This window comes from Scophthalmus maximus, chromosome 5 (assembly GCF_022379125.1).
Source record: "Scophthalmus maximus strain ysfricsl-2021 chromosome 5, ASM2237912v1, whole genome shotgun sequence".
NCBI lineage: Eukaryota > Metazoa > Chordata > Actinopteri > Pleuronectiformes > Scophthalmidae > Scophthalmus > Scophthalmus maximus.
The window spans coordinates 3,390,718-3,409,497 of NC_061519.1; the positions used below are offsets into that span (position 1 = coordinate 3,390,718).

Here is an 18,780-nt window from a genome sequence, read left to right on the forward strand (position 1 = left end):
GTAAGATGAAATATTTTTTGAAAAAGTTTGGGCTGTAAAGTGACGCAACAGTGAAGACTTTGAGTCAAACTTTACTTTTAGTTAGACACATGAAAGGTTTATGATATAAGGTAACAATGGAATATTTGTACCATATTTTACTTAAGATCAATCTGGTTGCTGCACAGTGCTACAGGCCGGACAGTGATAAGCGCTGACACTAACCATAGCAACCATAATTCAAGAAATTTGTGTGGACAGTGCTGTTGTGACAAACATCACAAAAAAATAGTTCCTAATGATAAAACCATAAACCACTCCTATGGACGCCCCTGCTAATTTTTCTGAAAGTGAGATGAGTGTAAAATATTTTCACAACTTTTTTTGATGGAACGCAAAACATTTTTGACGGAACATAAATGTCTTTGTGATAAAACACAAAAGTGGTTCCCCCGCCACATCTGAATCAAATTGAAAAAGAATACCTTTCTTAAAGAGAGCTCACTGGCTGTGACTTCCTCGGAAATGAATCAGGAAGAATTTCATAAACTCTGCAGTTATGTCGATTATGTCACAATGCTTGAGTTGTCCCCTACCGCAGACATTTTGGTCTAATGATGTTACACAGCTACATGGCAGTACACAAGATTTCCCTTTCTTTCTTCTGTCTGGTAATGACTCATTTCTCATTCTTATCCCACGGGGGTCTCTACCTGTACCTTTATTGGGTTTTGCATCTTGGAAATAAATCACTTTGTCCTTAAGGTGCAGTTATGTGGCATCCCAAAGGGCAGATACAGTCCTGACTCTTTCGCCTGAATCCCTTTTGTAGAAGAGCCAAAGCATTTAGTCCAGGTGGCGGCTCAGAAACTTTGCGGTGCTTCGGCTTGGCAGTGAAAGCCTATTAGTCATTGTGACAAAGCTCCCTTTCCAAATTTCAGAAAACGAAGCTCGTTGAATTCCTAGATCAATTTTCCGGGCTGTTATAACCGTCTTTCATAATAATGTTCCTGCATCTCCAAAGGGTGCTTTTGAGTGACACCAAGCCATTATTTCAGTTGCCCCCGTAGACTTTCCCTGAAACGGACTGGGAAGAGTTGGTAAACCAGCAACTGAAATCTCCAAATCTGACCCGAGTCTTCCTACACACGTACCACAACTCTGTGGGACTTCACACTGAGCTGTGTGCAAGATGTTTGACCACCGCAGGGAGTCTGTTGTATGCAGCTCCAGTTTGTTCCCACACAGCGCCACCTCTGCAGCTGCACAGCACAGGGATTAAAGGGGAAGAGGAAAATGCCCTAGGGTACACAAGTGGCCAGACGAGAGACGGTGTGTGGCAGGTTATGTCTGAGGTACAGTGCTGTGATAAACATCCCTCCGTGGTCAGTGTGGAATGAAGTGACACACCGTTCTGCCCCCAAGATGCTGTTTTCACACCAAAAAAAAAGTGCTATCCTGAAATTCTGCACATACAAGATTAAGAGATGATGACAGAACAGTGCTGACACTAAGGATTGTAATTACTGAAACATGAGGCTGAGATCCCAATCCCAATGCTGCCCTTTTCTGTCAAATGTAAGGGTGTTCAGAAGAAAGGTGTTCTCTCTGAAGCCCCCTGGCCACAAAATCAAGTCAAATTAAATTCCATCGAAAGAGGAAATTCCATGCAATAAATCTCCCTTTCCAGCCCTGAAAACTGGGGTAAATGTTAATAAATAAAATAAATCTTTTCATCAGAAGATCTGAGCAATTAATAATTTAGATTAAAAAAAAGATGTCCCCAATATTTGAGATTAGGTCAATAGTGGTGTGTTAGGAAGTGTTCTAGGAAGGAAAGAAATTGCCTAGATTTGAAAAAGTAATGCAGTAGAATTTTGGGTTAGTGGCTGTTTGTGAAAACTTGATTCATCCCAGTGAAATGTAAAACTATGTACTCTTTATGATGATACTTTTATATATCCCAGAAGACATACTATTATTTTCATAGTAGTTTTGCTATTTCTGAAGCGCTCTGAAACAAGCTAAGCGAGCGAAGTGGCTGCGGTGGGCGGGGCCCATTTACGCATTGAGCAGGCACGTGGCATTAGCATTACTGCAGAGTTGTGTCGTACGTCCAATACACACATACATAAATTATGTCAAATTAAGTGTTTTAACTATAACATTAGCTTGATCTGTGGCGCCGTTTCGTTTTTTTCGGCGACACCAAACGTCAGCTTCGTTAGGTAGCTACCCAGCCAGAAGATTAGCGAAACAAAACAATAAAGTGTAAATGTCAGTGTTGAGCCACCCATTACACGTATCATGTGTTCAGTGTGACGCTGTTCGCGCCTTTAGCAGCCAGGTTGGCGATGAAACCTTCCTCCGCTGCCCTCGGTTGCATCCCCCCGGTGTTTGGCTGTTATCACACAGCGCCAGCCTGGCGCTAGCTGGCCCAGATTCACAAATCCTCTGGCTCTGCTGCCAGCAAGGTGCCACAGCCACGCCAGGCATCTGCAACCACAATACCTACAGAGTAAGCACTGCTTTACAGCGCGCATTACCGCTCTCAAAGGACGTACTTGGTGTTGATTATACTCGGAAGCCTTTGCTCGCCTTTTTGTTTAGCGTTGCCGCATTGTGTTTGCCATCCCACACGACTGTAAGATTTTGCCTCGGTAAATCTTGGTGTTTGTGTGTTGGCCGTGACCTGGTTTCAATCGCTAGCGTCAAGAATTTTATATGGCAACATTCGCGTGCGTCAGTACAGAACAATTGGATTGGCTCAATATTGCAATGCCTGGTCAGCTTGCGCTCATACATGCCTGGCATGGGAATTCATTTAGAAATGCCATCCAAATGTCAGAATCGGTCACCGTTAATTTTTTCTAATGAAACAATGCTTCATCCGATCATAAAGTGAAATGTCATAAATGCTGGTATTAACCTTCCAACTTTATCAAGTCATGGAAAACTGCCTGTTTGTTAAATTTAAGCAATATAATGAATTTATGGGTGCTGTTAAACAATATTTGGTCAGGGCCACGTGGCCATTATCAGTAGGCTCACATGTGCCTCTTGGATAAGGACAGCCTGATTCAAACATGACCAAATCAGTTGATTGCATTTGAGGCTTGTAGGAATCCCATTTAAGATACAGCGGTGCAGCAGCATCATCATTCAATTTTACCCATGTTTAGATTTTTTTGATTACCTCTCACATTACTGCAGAAGCTACAGGTGTACCGTTTACACAGCACCCATACCATAAAGATATGATGCTGTTGCTTATTGTGCCTACTCCCGTGTAAAAGCTACACTAAGGTAGTATATGAGGAAATCAATGCTTTGCATTGAGATTCAGTATTATCACAATATGATTAGTATTGGCTCTGTTGCTTATTACAGGAAGTCAGTGATGTTGTGCTCAGAATCTCTATCTGATCATTTCCTTGGAGAAAATGGCACATGATAGGTGTAAGGGCATAAAACGGGGTTTAAAATCATTCTTTAAATTCCAGATTGCCTTTCAGCCAATTACTACTGTGTCTGACTGTCACCCTCCCTCGGGGCTTTTCACTACCTTCACTCAGGCCTCCTCCCTCGAGACCCTGGATATACAAGCTTCTCTTCTGCAAGAATCTGAATGAGAACAGTTCCAAGTTGTGCGCAGTTTGGATGACATATTTGTAGCTGTGAAATATAGGTGTTTTTTTGTTTGTTTTTTCTGAATTCAAGAACGGGATTGTGAGAGTCACGTGAAAATTCACAGCTCAAGTGTGAAGTTGGACAAAAATGTTCACAATAATGGAGTTTTTGCTTCCTTCTATTAACTAGATATTTCTCATTGCGGGGGATCAGTAGATGATTATTTCCTCCAGTGCTGGAAAAGGGAGAAGTGAGGAGAGCGATGAAATGTAATTGCATGCAAGTACAAAGGGACATATAGATAATGAAGACATGTCTCACAGCTGAATATGTGGCCTAAAATTGCAACCACAATTTACAGTATGAATTATTTAAGCAGACAAGTTCATTTCACTATCAAACAAATTAATCATTTAGATTTTTGCCCCACTTGCGAGTAACAATTTCCACTCAAACAACAAAAATCAGAATTTATTGGGCAGATTGATTTAAAATTTACTCATTTCATTCTTACTCCTCAGAATATGAATCTTTGTCTTATTTCCAACTGAAATCTCTTCTGTAAACCCCTTAAGGGGCTTGTTGTGAAAAAAAAATATTTTCTGTGCACTCAGCTCTGGTTTCTCTGTTTTATGCCTTTGAAGACTTTGACTGGAACTACTTCTGGTTGTGGAGCCACTTCGTGGACTACATGCAGTGCGTGCTGGCCTTCACGCTGGTGGCGGCTTACATCACATACGTTCTCCTGGACTCTGTGCTGTTCGTGGAGACTCTGGGCTTCCTGGCCGTCTTCGCGGAGGCAATGCTTGGCACGCCGCAGCTCTACTGCAATTATCAGAACAAGTCCACTGAGGGCATGAGGTATGGATTCAATACTGTACGGCTTAGCTTGTTATTCACAGGGAATTTCATTTATTTTGGCCTTTAGCCTTGAGGAGCCACAACAAAAACAGACATGGGAGCTGTGGTTCAGCGCAAGATACACACTGTCAGCAACTCTAATAAACAACTTAAAACACAGCACTGTGGATATATTGAAATTTCAAGAAGGGCATTAAAAGCAAAACATAACTCTTTGTTAGAAGAGCTTGGTTTGATCATTGGTTCCTCAGACTTATTACACACCAGTCATATGAAATATCAAGTGTCTTTCATATCCTCATACCTATACACTTTCAAAATGTTTGTAAACTATCCAACACTGTTGAACACTAGGTAGTAAAAAATAAGTAGAAAAAAAAAGACATCATTAGACCAAATATTATACAACCACCTTTCTCTGACAACTGTCAACTTTTGTCACAGACAGTTAGGTCTCAATTTTCAGTTTGTTTTTGACTTAGTACTTTAAGTACAAGTGATGGACAGCGTGTGGGATTCTGTTTTCTTTCCAAGTCTCTGACGGCCCGAAAATCAGCATAGTGTAAATGAATGCAGAGGGGTTGTTTACTGTCTCTATTTTTCTGAACGATTTGGCCCTAAAGAATAATTTACCAAGGCTCTTTCAGATGGAAATCAAAACGAAGCTTGTTGCATCTGTGATTAATCGTAACGTCTTTTTCCCGATGAGTGCTGTTTTATTTATGAGTGCCACTTCCATCAGAGGCAGCGCTGAGGATGTGTTGTACTGCAGCACACATATGTGTGTAATGGCTCCAGATTATATTGTGTCACCTACGATCATTGACACTGACATGTGCTCATTAAGTATTTCTGGTACCTGTCGAAAAGGAAGTAAGGACAGGGCTCCTGACAACTATTTATTATGCTAACATAACTGACGTTTCTCAAAATCGACATGCTAATGAGGTGTTCTGTATTGCAGTATCTATTGCTAATGTACCATTCTGGCTTGCATCAAGTTTCAAGGCTGTAATTAGAGGCTTTGATGAAAAATGGTTTCGAAAGCAGACACAGTTTCAAAATCTATCACAACTCTAATGGTATTGTACTACGGTCAGTGAAAAACAATGAGACATGAATAGATTTTTTAAAAGAACCCGGCAGCACATTAATATGATGAAAAACAGATACAGGGTGAAGGAAATATAATAAAGAGAGATGTAATTGAAAAGATTCTGATCATGTATTTATTGAAAGATATGTGAGTTTCAGATTGTCCAGAGAACACACAGGCTTGATAAAAAAGTTGTGTGTGCGCACTGCATTGTAGCAGTCCCCCCAACACCCCACCTCAACCTCCATCTCTGTTGGTTGTCTAACTGCAGACAATTTACTGCTCCAGCAGGGCTGCCTGTCCACCTGACCGGCCTTGACAGTGGGAGCTGTCAATTGAGGCAATTCTTACCCTATCTGTCCCATGACTTATTCATTTTTGATTTTTTTTTAATGGATAAAATAATTTAGTCATTTTATTTTGTACCTCCTGCCCACCAGCAATTATCCATAGAAATAAAATGTACGTCCAAACAATGCATTTGATGCAGAAATGAAAAGGCAGTTTTCTTCAGATTATCTCCCAAGTTCTTTACAGTATTCACAGTTTCTTTGGCTTATTTTTCACAACAACGTTTCTATGTGCAAAACACAATGTAAGGAGCCCAAATAACTTACCTTAAAGTTGGTTTGTAAATTTGTTGACACCTCTGGTTTCTTTGGTAACATCAAATGTGGTTCGGTGCAACCGCAAACACTTCTTTAGCAGCCACTTTAAGAATCACAAAAGAGGAAATCTTTCTGTTTACAGCACAGCCAAACAAAGACACAGTGCCGTGATACGTGTCTCAAAGACCCCTCCGTCGGTTACTTCTCTGACTCTCAACCATCTCGGTCACAAATTCCATACATCTCTGTTCCAACAGCATTCACCACCATTTAGTCAATGTCGAGTTTGAATAGTAAAAGATTTATTAAAAAAAAATACTGCATTAAGATACTTTTGATGTCGAGTATGACATATCAGGAGAAAAAATATTAAATACGATATTAAGAAGTCAGTCAAAGTCAAGTTTGCATATGCAGTAACGTAACACAGCTCTGATTTGGTCTTACAGCAAGTGGTAAGTTTGAAATCAATGACATCAAATCCATGGTGGAATAAAAAACTACTGTATTCATAGGGAGTCACTGAATGTAAATACATTTAATGGGTTGGGCAGATAAAATGCAGACTATAAATCTGTCTGTCTATGAGTCTGAAGAAGATTCTAACTCGAGGTGACATATTGTGTGTATCTGTGGAGCCTGCCGGCCCACAAACTCTGAAAATAGAGCTTGCTAAACTCTACAGCCTGACTCTGAACAACTGGTTCAGATTTCTCTCCCACTGTGATGTCACAGTTTGACTCTTTTGGGGTAACCCCACCTGCAATCTAAGAATCTACACTTTTCTGGTTAAGGGCCGTATCATTTCCTACACATTTTGAAATCGGTTGAACAATCACAACAGACTGGGCCAGTTGGCCAATCAGAGTGGACTGGGATTTATCGGGAGGCGGGGCTGAAAGAAATCCAGGCATTTTAGATGGAGGGTGAAAAGAGAAGCTGCAGGAATGGGCAGTATGAGAACACTGATGCCTTTTCTGAACATTAGAGCATGTAAACCTTTTCAAGTGGTAACAGAAATTAAAAGTATGAACCTGAATATGAGCACGATATGTCTCCTTTAAATGCAAACCGTAGACACAAGGTTAAACACAAGATCCTGCCCTTTCAAAGTGCAAATCACTGAATCATGTGTTCAGTTCTCAGACTACAGCCTCATACCATCTCGTGTTACAGAGTGTAGACACTCAGTCGATGCATCATGTGCTTTCAGGCACCCTGTCTGATTTCATCAACACCACCTCGTTGAGGAGCACTGCAGCATAATTGCAAACGACTTAATAATCTGCACTTATCTCAAATAAATAATCACATTGATTTAAAAGAAAGGGGGAAAATAAATTACATTTCCTTCACTTTGAGTAATGTCAACATGTACCGAGTATGTTTTCCAGCATCGCTGTGTTCCTGTGTTTTAGGTCGTTAGACTTGCAAGTTATCAACAGCTAAGGTTTTGATGCCCGGTATGCAGTGGAGAAACATTCACAATCATCAATTTGTCATTAAATAATGTGGGATACACTGTAGTGTCTAAGTCTAAAATACTTCAAAACCTGTGAAACATGAAGCCTCACGTCAGTTCTGTCCATCAGTTCTCTTGTCTTGGCCTGCAGCCATCAGCCGGTGCATATAAAAGCTGCCATTGAAGTGCAGAGGACGGTGTGATTTCCAGTTCTGTTTATTGTTTGCGTCCTCCCTCTGTGCACAACCTGTTGAGTCTGCAAGCTGTTGCTAGGTTACTTTGCCTCAGCACTTCATTCAAGGTGTGTGTGTGTGATGAAGGTGTTTTGCTTTCAAATGCATTTTTCAGTGTTAGTGCTCGGGTTCCGGTTACGATCAGGTTCAATATTTTTTTTTGTTATGCAGAAGTGAGAGATAAGGGTTGGGGAATGAATGAGTAAGCGTGCATATGAATTTTGCAGATACAAAAAACAAACAGACAGGAGAGGTAAAGCAGAGGGGCCTGTCCTGTTAAGTGTCATCAAATCCCAGATGTAGGAAAACATCCCACTGACTTCCTCCTTATTAATGGTCCAGCCATTGTGTCCCCCACTCCCAGCTAGTCACATACTGGGAGACTACTCTCCCAGTATTGGCACATTCAGGCTCACAGTGAGAAGCTTCGACACCTTATCCACCCGGGAGATGGAGTCAGAGTAAGCCGAGTAAAAGTAGCTCGTAGAATGAATCATATTGAAAGTCCTCATGTCGACTGTAGACGCACCAGAATGGCACCATGACGCACGGTCAGACAGGATGAAGCAGTTTTAATAATGAATATGGATGGAGATGGGATGAATGTCTAGTCCCACGAGGAAAGGAAATGTTGAACTGCTGTTACCATAATGGGTCCTTCGAAGTTAACATGAATGCCCCTCATACATTGTTAATGTGAGGTAATGTGTGTCATTTTACCCTTTTGTTTTGTTGACGCGCTTTCCATTCTCACGCCGCATGCATGCATTTTACAGTGACTACTTTTATGGCAAAGTTTCCATTCACAAATTCATAGTACGCAATACATGATTTCATTCAGAAATTGACAGAGACAGGGTTCTCATTTCCAGCTTAAATGGCAACTGTTGCCTCTAATGTTGTGACAAGGGAGTGAGGTCTCCCCCTTGCCTTACCCTAACCCTAGCATTACCCTGACACTACCCAGTTATTGGTGTGAATGACATTGGCTGTACTGTGGGATCTAATGGTTGTCACGTTCTGTTTTATGAATCCACCCACGGACCTTGACCTTTTTTTCCGTACGCTGGTTATTGCGCTGCTCTCTGATGCAGTTATCAAACCCACACAGATCACATACAGTCAGTGAAAGCCCAGGCCTGTCATTTCACAGCTCATCCGCCCAAGATGAAAGGATGAAAGGATAACGTCCAGCCATGATTCATTGAATCGAAAACTGAGATATAAAAACAATTACGAACTGTGGAATGATATAAGATGCATCACAGGGACCCGGAGAGTCTGCCAGTGAAGTTGAGAATAGGCTTGTCTACTCCCCTTAACTAGTTGCCTCAGACATTAATTTAGCTTTTTAGGAAGTCGGCATAATTGAGACATTTTTCTTGAATCCCTGCACTAGTTTAAACTCAAATTGGTACAGAGAGAAACGATATCAGCCAGAGCTTGTGTAAAAACACGTAAAGACAGATACAGTATGGGTAGGGGACATTACGCCATATGAAAGGTGTGTGAGTGTCTGTGCAGTGTGAGGGGGATGAGTGGGTGTTGAAGGTTTTGTGTTAATAGTTTTCAGGCTGCTGCTATTATTAGATTGTCCCGAGCCTGCAGAGCCAGAGGTCCATACTGATGCTGACCAGCATGCCATAAAACAAATAAAATTCAACACAGACAGAAAACACGCAGACACACACAGACAAACACAAAACAGGGAGATGGGACATCCAGACAGCCAACTGCAGCCTTATAAGGATCGTGGTCTTGAGCTGTGTCCCAGTATGCCAGATAAGAGTGCCAGAACCTTATTTAGCCCGCAGGCTGCTGTCCTACACGCACACACACACACACACACACACACACACATGCTGGTATAGATGTGTGTTGACTACTGATGGTGCGGGAGCCGTCACCCCGGTGACTGGGTGCACGGTGCTGCTGTGTGGCTGTAGAACAGAGCAGCGTCTGTCCCACCCGTCCACCTGCCATCTGCTCTTGTCACGCGGGAACCCGCTTTCTCTTTAGATGAAAATGAATTGGTATTTTTCCGCCAGAAAACTACTTTGAAAAGGCCACAGACCAAGACAAGAACCAAAAAAGAACCGCAAGATACATTTTGAGAAAAACTTAAAGGAGGTCCAGCCACGACAATTAGGTTACTTTTCAGGGGAAACTCAAAGTGAGTGCAACTTAAGTGCCTCATCCACAAAATGATGATGCTCTTGCGGCACAGACCCTCTCAAGAAAATTGAATGATGAGTTGGAGCAAAGGCACAGAAAGAGGGTGTTTTGGCCGCAGACCTACCAAATGTACAGCAGCAAGGGAGAGGCATTTTGCAGAGGCATTGGTTATTAGTTAAAGATATCTAACACACAACACCAACATGATATATATATCAAGTCATGTAATGTACCGAAATGAGGTTTGGTACATGTTAATGTGATTTTTCTGGCACTATTTCATTACACGGCATATATGACTTTTACACCTACTAAATGCCTGGTGTAGCTTATGAACCAACTAACAACACTTGGACAGGACTTGCATTTTAGAATCTTAACACCAACTTCTCCTCCCTTGTCAATATTATACTGTAGGTAAAGTAAGTTCTTTTACCCCAAAGCACTTCCAAAACACCTATAGCTCTTGGCCAATTAATTCATCTTGGCTTGAAGTAGCTTATAAATAAATCCACTGGTCTGTGCTTTAACCTTTAATGTGTCTATTTCATATTCAAACTACTCTGATGCAGAGCCGCTGCTGCTTTACAATGCATCTGCAGCCCACTGGTCATAATTGTCTGGTCCAGTGCGGCTCTACTACTGCACTACCATTATTTGCGCGCAGCTTACAGTGTGTTTTCTCTCTCTGTTCCCGTCTCGGCGAAGGTGACAAATAAGTAGCCAGACGCGTTGGCGCCCTGTTCCCTGGTCCTCCCCGTGTTACCTCTTATTAGGGAACCAGCAGAGGAATTGATCAAACACGAATCCCGCCTCTCTCATCATTACCTGCAGGTAAACATCGTCATAACTCAGACAGTTGCCGCCGAGGAGCGGAGCATTAGGAGAGGAGGAAGGATGAGGGGGAGGTAGGGTCACTTTCCACAGAGCTAACAAGTTCCTTACTGAGAGAGAGGAGTGTGAGGGTGGCAGGCAGTGGGGGGAGGCGGAAGCAACTGGGTATAGAGAGATGAGGACATGGTGAAGGAGGTGGTGAGAAGATGAATGGATGGGGAGAAGGGAGAAGTGGAGTGTGTGGGCTTATGGAAAAAAAGAAAGAAAAAAAGAAAGTGTGTGAAAATGGAAGCAAGGAGGAACATTTGGAGAGGCTGCAGGGAAAGAGCTGGGACAATGTAAGAAGTGAAAATAAGGGGAAAATAGCAGCAAGGTTTTCACAAATTGGCCTTTCACAAAACGCGAAGGTGAAGCTGGAAGTATGAATAATGCAAGAGGAGATTTGACTGCAAAGCTTTGCCCCAAAGGGCCGAACAGACAGACATGCAGTCGGGCCTGCATCAAACCTGGCAGCGTGGGGGGGGGGGGGGGGGGGGGGGGGGGGGGTGGCGGCGGCGGCACTAGATTACCTCTCATCCGTTCTTTACATCTGTTAAGCGGCTTACGGAAAGGCGGCGAATCTGCTAACGCACAGACTCATTCCAGGCTCCCTTTATCGCCAACCAGCATGTTTCACCTGCTGCAGCAATCAAAGCTTTGTTCCGTGACATGTTTATGTCGGCCCGTTACATCAGAGGATCCACAGGGAGCGGGACCCGTGACGAAGCCCGGTCATGAATTCGCGGGTAATAGTTGACCTCCGTGTGGATTAATGGTTATGACCCTATTATGAGATTACAGCTGTGATTGGTCCGTCTTACATCAGTGGAATATTGAATTGAATGTAGTGAAATATGTCCTGAACACCAGCCTCGGGTCAAATGTAGAGCACACAGTTCTCAACAACATATTGAGTTAATCGTCTGAAGACTTCTGTAGATGAGAGATTTCAGTTTTTGACGTGATGTGAAAAAAATGTTTGATAATTAACCCATTTAAAATTGAATCTAAATCATCGTTATCTTTCTATAATTTTCTAATATTTTCACTTTTATGAACACAATAAAAAAGGCCCAATTCACATTTATTTTGTTTTCCTGCTACTATTTTCATATGTTGAAAATGTAATGTGAAATATATTAAATGTCTCAATCGCTACATTCAAAACAAAGATTCTGCAGTATAGCGGTGGCTGCCAGTTCTCATAAGAAACACAGAAAAAAGTATTATTATCTCTGCTAACCAGGTCCTGGGAGATGACCTGTCTTGTATTGTGTTGTATTGGATGCAGAAATCTCAGAGACGAGATAAAATAAAAAATGCCGATAAATACAACCAAAGCTTTCTCGTATGGCTGGATAACACTTAAGTATAAACCAACCTTTCAAATTCAGAGCAGCACTTGGCTCAGGGACAACAACAACAAAAAATCTCCTGCAAAGCTTTGTCGAATAGTGTGGACCAACCGAACAGGCGGCCTCGAGTGAAACGATTTTAAAATGTCTCAGCGTATGCTCATATTGTGGTAGGTAGGCAAATGTGAAAAGTCCTGCGTGTGATTGTGTGCACACGGCTGCATTGTTGACACAGTGCTGGCTCAGGCCTTTCTTTGTCAGCGTTGCCCTGCCTCAGGCAAAGCGATAAAAGGTTATGAGAAAAAAAAAAAGAAGTCCAATACTCGAGAGCTTTGCAAAAGTTGGTTATGTAAATACCCACAACCACAAGCTGTGGCACTTTTAAATGGAACTTGATAGGAATTTGTAGAGGTGATGTCCCCACATTTCCTGCGTGCAGTGGTATACTGTATATTTATCTATTTTACGAAAGTATGACACATATAAAAGTTGTGTTTGGACCCTAGGGCTTGGTCCTCTTCCTGTTTTCTTCTTCTCTCATTGAACTTCCTTTTCCATCTCATTAGACGGGTACACACATGCTTATCGGTGCCATCGAGAGGACAAAAATTATGCCTAAAAAGAAGTTTGCCTTCACAAATCACATGGATGCAACTAAAACAATAACTTTGATGTTTTTGCAAAAAATCATCCCCTGGTTTTTCTCATGAGCCATGAACCCTGTGAACAGTCAGCGCAGTGAGTTTTATGGTTAGAAATGTGCCACATGATGAAGGCTGATGAGAAGCCGGCGACCTGGGAAGATTCATTATTTAATTTCCCATGGTTGTTGTTTTGCTTGTTATTTGCTATATCCCGTACTTGCCCGAGATGATATTGTATTTCTCTGACCCAATTTCCTACCGTCATTAAAATCCAGTCTTGGTGACAAATTGAATAAATACAGAGTAAAATGCATCAAACCCAGGTGGAAATACATCCAAGAGCCACTCTGTGAAAGCGGTGTATTTTGAAAGCGGAAGAAGCCATTACCACATGGAAAGTGTTTTATAGGAAATAAGTCATCATGACGTTAATAATAACCAACAGAGTTCTGAAAAATATATAAATAAACTGTGAAACAATGAACAATGAATTTCTTTTTCAAAGGTTTACCCATTTAGCTCTCATTAACTAGAACAACATAAAATCAACCAACTACAGGCCGAACACAATTGTTAGCTTGCCCAAAAGGAATTATTCAGGAAAATGCCATTTAAACATAAAAACAGACAGTGGACATTTGAAGAAAGGCATTTTGAAATAGAAATGTATACATTGATCCAAAAATTAACTCCAGTAAAACTGTTACGAAAATCGGAATGATGAAATGTTATTTTCATTTGAGTTTTAGCCATTTCTGTAGTCGTGAGTTTTGATCATTCTCCTCCTTTATTCATCATGCCTTGTTTTGACTTTTTCCTCCCAGTATCAAAATGGTGCTGATGTGGACCAGCGGCGACACCTTCAAAACGGGCTACTTCCTGCTCACCCAGGCTCCGGTGCAGTTCTGGACATGCGGCCTGCTGCAGGTCATGGTGGACATCGCCATACTGTTACAGGTTTATTACTACAGCCGCTACCCACAGAAACCGGTCTCACACACCGCCTCACACACCACCAGTGCCAAAGCCCTCTGAGAGGCCACGCAAGCTCTCGGGAGACTCGTGAGGAAGCCCTTACAGAGGAACTGTGGACATGTGTAAACATGCATGAGTACCACTGCACCTTGAGATTATGTTGGCTGCTCACAGTCACCTCTATGTATACATGAAGACGCATACAAACCCATAAATTAGTCATGAACATACACAGACTCTTGGTGGTGGTGGTGGTGGTGGTACCTGAAGGACTCCTGTTACACGTAAACTTGACCTTTTCGTTTTATTTATTACCCGACTGACTTCTTCTCAATGCGACAGAATGCTTTGTGTCTTGGAATGCAGAAATCTCAAAGAATACATCTTTGAATCAATCTGTGCATGTGGAAACATATAATGCACATGAATATACAGTATATATACACACTGCAGATGCACTGATGTATGGGCTCAAGGAAATTGTGGACCAGCTTTTTTCATCCACATTCACTGATGATTGTTGCATGGACCGTCTGCCTTAAAACCATACTCTGTATATAAAGATGGACGACGCAAAAGGCTCCCAAAAGCAAAGACAAATTATCTCGATTCCCCTCCAGTGACGGGCTATAGGTCAAAAACCCCACCTCCCCCTTATTGTTGGATGGAACTTGGACCATGTTGTCCATGTATCAGCAGGACCTCTATACCGCGGCTCCACAGACAGTGGCTCCAAATGCACAAGATGGCGACACTAGTAGCTGCAATGTTTTTTTGCTTAATTTTTGTCCAACAGGAGGTAGTGGAGACACGTTGTCCATCTTTATATACAGTCTATGCTTAAAACACACACATTCAAACATGGCTTGCTGCATTACCAGCAATATAAATGTATGAATCAATCCGAAAAAAAAGAATATTACTGAATGTACAAAATGGAATTTGTTATTTACTTGGTTTTTTTTAGCACAGTAGAGAAATGTTCACTCTACTGCTTGTTGGAAAGATGGCCTCCATAGGCTTTGACAATACAGGATCAATATTAGTGGGATACAACTAAGAAACGAGAAGCAATCAATATTTACCCAAAGAAAAAAAAATCCCAAAGGTTTGGGGACGCAATGTACCGGCTTCTACAACACAATTAGTCATGAACACGCTTGGCTTTCAGAGTGATGACATAAGGCCAGTCTTCTGTCTGACACCAGAATAGCTGGAAGCAAAGGTGTTGAGATGTAAACCTAACTGTCATCATGACCTGCACACGTTTTCGAGAAATTAATGCCAACATTTTCTACTGAAGTAGTTGAAGTCGCCGGCATTTTTGTATATCATTTTGATCATTGCCATTTCATGAATGTTGGAAAAACCCCAAAGGAATCAGTTTAGAACTTGGATTCCAGTTTTCTTGGGGCACATTCAGACTGAGCACAACGTAAACTTAATGACACTCACTGTCATCGAAGCAGGTCAACGCATATTTAGTGTGGGACTAGGGGACGTCATCGAAAGTTGTAAATGTAAGTAATGTAAGCCAATTGAAACCGGGTTTTTGCTTTGAGTTTGTGAATCGGTTCCATGCAGGTACGAGGAAAACCGAGCCACTGGAAAATGTCACAAAGAAAACTGGACACAAACAACACGTATGCTCTGTTATGAATGTAATAGATTGATTTTATAATGTCTCTTTTTGAGATTAAAAACATTCCGGTGGTCGAAGATAACCCATGCGAGGCTTAGCTTCTCATTCCGTCTGAACTCACCTGTAGCATTTAAACAGCATCTCAATCACAGGATCGTCACGGAATTGATTATCATCAGTTTAGCAACTGTTTAAAGAAAATAGCTCTGCTTTTTTTTTTACAACTTGTGCTGCAGTGATATGATGTTTGCAGGATTGGAAGAACAGAAACCCTTCAATAGTCGCGATATTTAGATTAGATGGGGACAAACTGTGTATAACTCAGCTGTGAGTGGAATTGAGTTGAATACACGATTTTAGTCCGAATTAACTGTCGGTGTAGTTCTATTCTGGCACATCTGTAGTACTTTGTTTTGCCAAGTGGGAGATATCATAGCTGAAGTACAACTAGGAGGCTGATGGTAAACAGTGTGTCCAATTCAGTCGCTCAGAATTATTCTGAACAATATGAAGTATTTTGCAATCTTGGCCAATTGTAATGATAACATTGTACTCTGTTAAATGCTGAGACCCAGGACTGAAGCAACAAAAGAAGTCCTACTGTCTAGGAAAGGTTCGCTCTACAGATGGACACTTTTGAATCTGCTCATATCTTTGCCACCATCATATTGCCAATGTGTTAGACAGACGGTGCAGCTTATTATTCATATTCCACATTCAATAACACCCTCTGATGTCCATCCTCGTGATACCGCTCCGTGTGTGCTGTTTCAGGCAAGGTGTACTCATCAACGTTTTTTGTCATGAGAAATTAATTTCCTGTTCAGCAGCAAGACCAGCCACAGTGAGGATTTCTTTCTTTTTTGCCATTGTTGTTTTGTAATGTTTTCTCCGGGGTGGGAAGAAATGCCAAAGCAGGAGATGTACGACTGTCAGCCCTTCAGTGAACTGTGTACAAGAGCAGACCTGATTCTGTCCTCCTCTCCTGAACCTCGAAAATGGAAACGTCCCTTTTATTCCCCTGGGACTCTACAGGAGTTTTCTATGAATATTTCTTCCTCTCTCCTCTCTTAGATATCAAAAAAAAGGACATGATGGAGGATTCCTTGGTATCTTAGTAATAAAGGTGCACTTTTTGTGTTTACTCTTTTGCCACCCTATTTATTTCGTTCACTTTTTGAAATAATCTTAAAATGTGCGTATATACAGTACTTCTGTTCTTTATTCAGACTGCAGGTAGGCCGATTGTGTTGTAAGGATATTGTGAGATACAGTATGTTATACTTGATATGTTATTGTTGTGCTCAACAGGATCATAGGAGCTCAGACTTCCACTTTTGTCCATTGTTCCATTCCATGTATATGGTTTCACTTTTGTAATTTTTCCATCCTTTGGTTTCATTTGTTTTATCATTTGAAGGTATTTTTACCATTGAAACTGCCACGTTTTACTTTGCCCTTTCTGTGAAACCCCGAGCTAGTTTGTTTATGTACCAAAATACCATTCATGTATTCAGTTTTTTACTCTTATTACTTCTGTTTTTATGTGTTTTTTTTGTGTTTCTATTAAAATGCCAGCAGCCAACCTCAGCCTGCAACAACAGCCATCAACACTTGTTGAGGCTGTTTAAACACCAAGCATTGTCTGGAATCTAACTTGGCGTCGTCACCCATTAAAGAGGACAGGGAGAAAGTCATGCGTCATTTGTTGTTTGATGGAGATGTTTGTGTCGTTGGTCTTTTGTCATGTGCAGACACGCACCGTTGTTCCCGTCAGTGGTGCCGCTCTGGCGGACATCAGTCGTCAAAAGAAGAATAAGACCACCAGCCGTGGTCCTGTTTATGGCATATGCCATCTGAATCAATAACAAGCACATAAATTCTTATGTGCTCGGCTTTGGCATCAAGGTCTCCGCTGATAATAGATGTGGCAGCCAGAAAGGGGTAAAAAAAGATGGATATGAAAAGCCATTTTCTAAATGCAGATACAGATTTATAATTGTCCTTTAAAGGTGACATATGGTGCAAAAATCTATTTTTCAGAGTTTGTGCACTTAAATGTATGAATCTGTGGAGCCTGCCAGCCCACAAACTGTGTAAAAAGACCACCCTGTTGTTTTCTGTGGACTGGCTAAGCCCTACAGCCTGGCTCTGAACGACTAATTGCGATTTCTCCCCCACTGTGATGTCACAGTTGGACTCTTTTTGGGGTAACCCTGCCTGCATTCTGAGAATCTCCACTTTTCTGGTGAAGGGGCGTAACATTTCCTACACTTCTTGAAGTCGGTTGACCAATCACAACAGACTGGGCCAGCTGGCCAATCAGAGCAGACGGGTTTATCGGGAGGCTAAACATTTTCAAGTGTTAACCCAAATTAATAGTATGAACCTGAATATGAGCATAATATGTCTCCTTTACGTCGTTCAACGTGCCATTAACCAAGACACGTCCGCCACCTATAGATTAGGCTACAAGAACATTTGTGCGTTGATTTTATTTTTCTGTAAGTTGTATTACTGTATTGATTTGCAAAACAAAATCATGACTTAATAATGCAATCTTCACAAAAGGGGCAAACTATGAATGTGTCATCTATAACACATAATTGGACTGTATATGAATCCAATGGGCCCTGCTGACAGAAATGTGTTTACACTTTTGATGTCTAACTTATGACACAGCCGTGAAAATTTTTAAATTGTGCTCGGTGCCTCAGGAGTGCGAGAGGGTGTGAGAGGGCTTCTGTTTGATAAATCCTGTAAAATGTCTGCTACCGTCCTTTGCAAATCCTCCAGTGCCTTGTGCTGAGCACATATTGGCTCTCTTCAAAAGTGCACCGCCGCATCAAACGGGTATGTAATGGCAGGGGACTCTTCTTAAACTCAGTAACTCCGGTGCTTCCTGGAGAGCCGCTTGAATGTTTGAGCTTGTAGAAACTCAATACTAAAGGGGCCAAAATATATATATATATTTTTTGTGGTACCAACGTATCTAATCACACGGGGGGTAAAACAGGAGATTCTCAGCAGAATTTGCCGCTCCGCATGGCTTTATGGGACTTCATAAGCAAGTTTCACCTTAATAATTATTTGTCTGACCTGTGACTTTACTGTTTCAGTTCCTCCAGTCCAATAAATGATGAGACTTAACATCTGATATAAATAGTGGCATCCAGGACTATACTACACAAAATAATGTATGAAACTTTCCTTTCCGGTTTTGCACGTTTTTTTTGCTTTTGTAAGA

General features: G+C 41.5%; 1 protein-coding gene across 2 annotated transcripts in view; it reads left to right on the forward strand.

Annotated features, from left to right (window-relative positions):
• Positions 1-17,237, forward strand: part of LOC118311420 (solute carrier family 66 member 2) — a 25,409-nt gene extending 8,172 nt beyond the window's left edge. For both annotated transcript variants that reach the window (XM_035635272.2, XM_035635273.2), the window contains 2 exons: positions 4,254-4,470; positions 13,741-17,237. In XM_035635272.2, coding sequence (XP_035491165.1) covers positions 4,254-4,470; positions 13,741-13,951 — 428 coding nt within the window. In that variant the 3' untranslated portion in view covers positions 13,952-17,237. The remainder of the gene's footprint in view (positions 1-4,253; positions 4,471-13,740) is intronic.
• Positions 17,238-18,780: the final 1,543 nt, after the last annotated feature.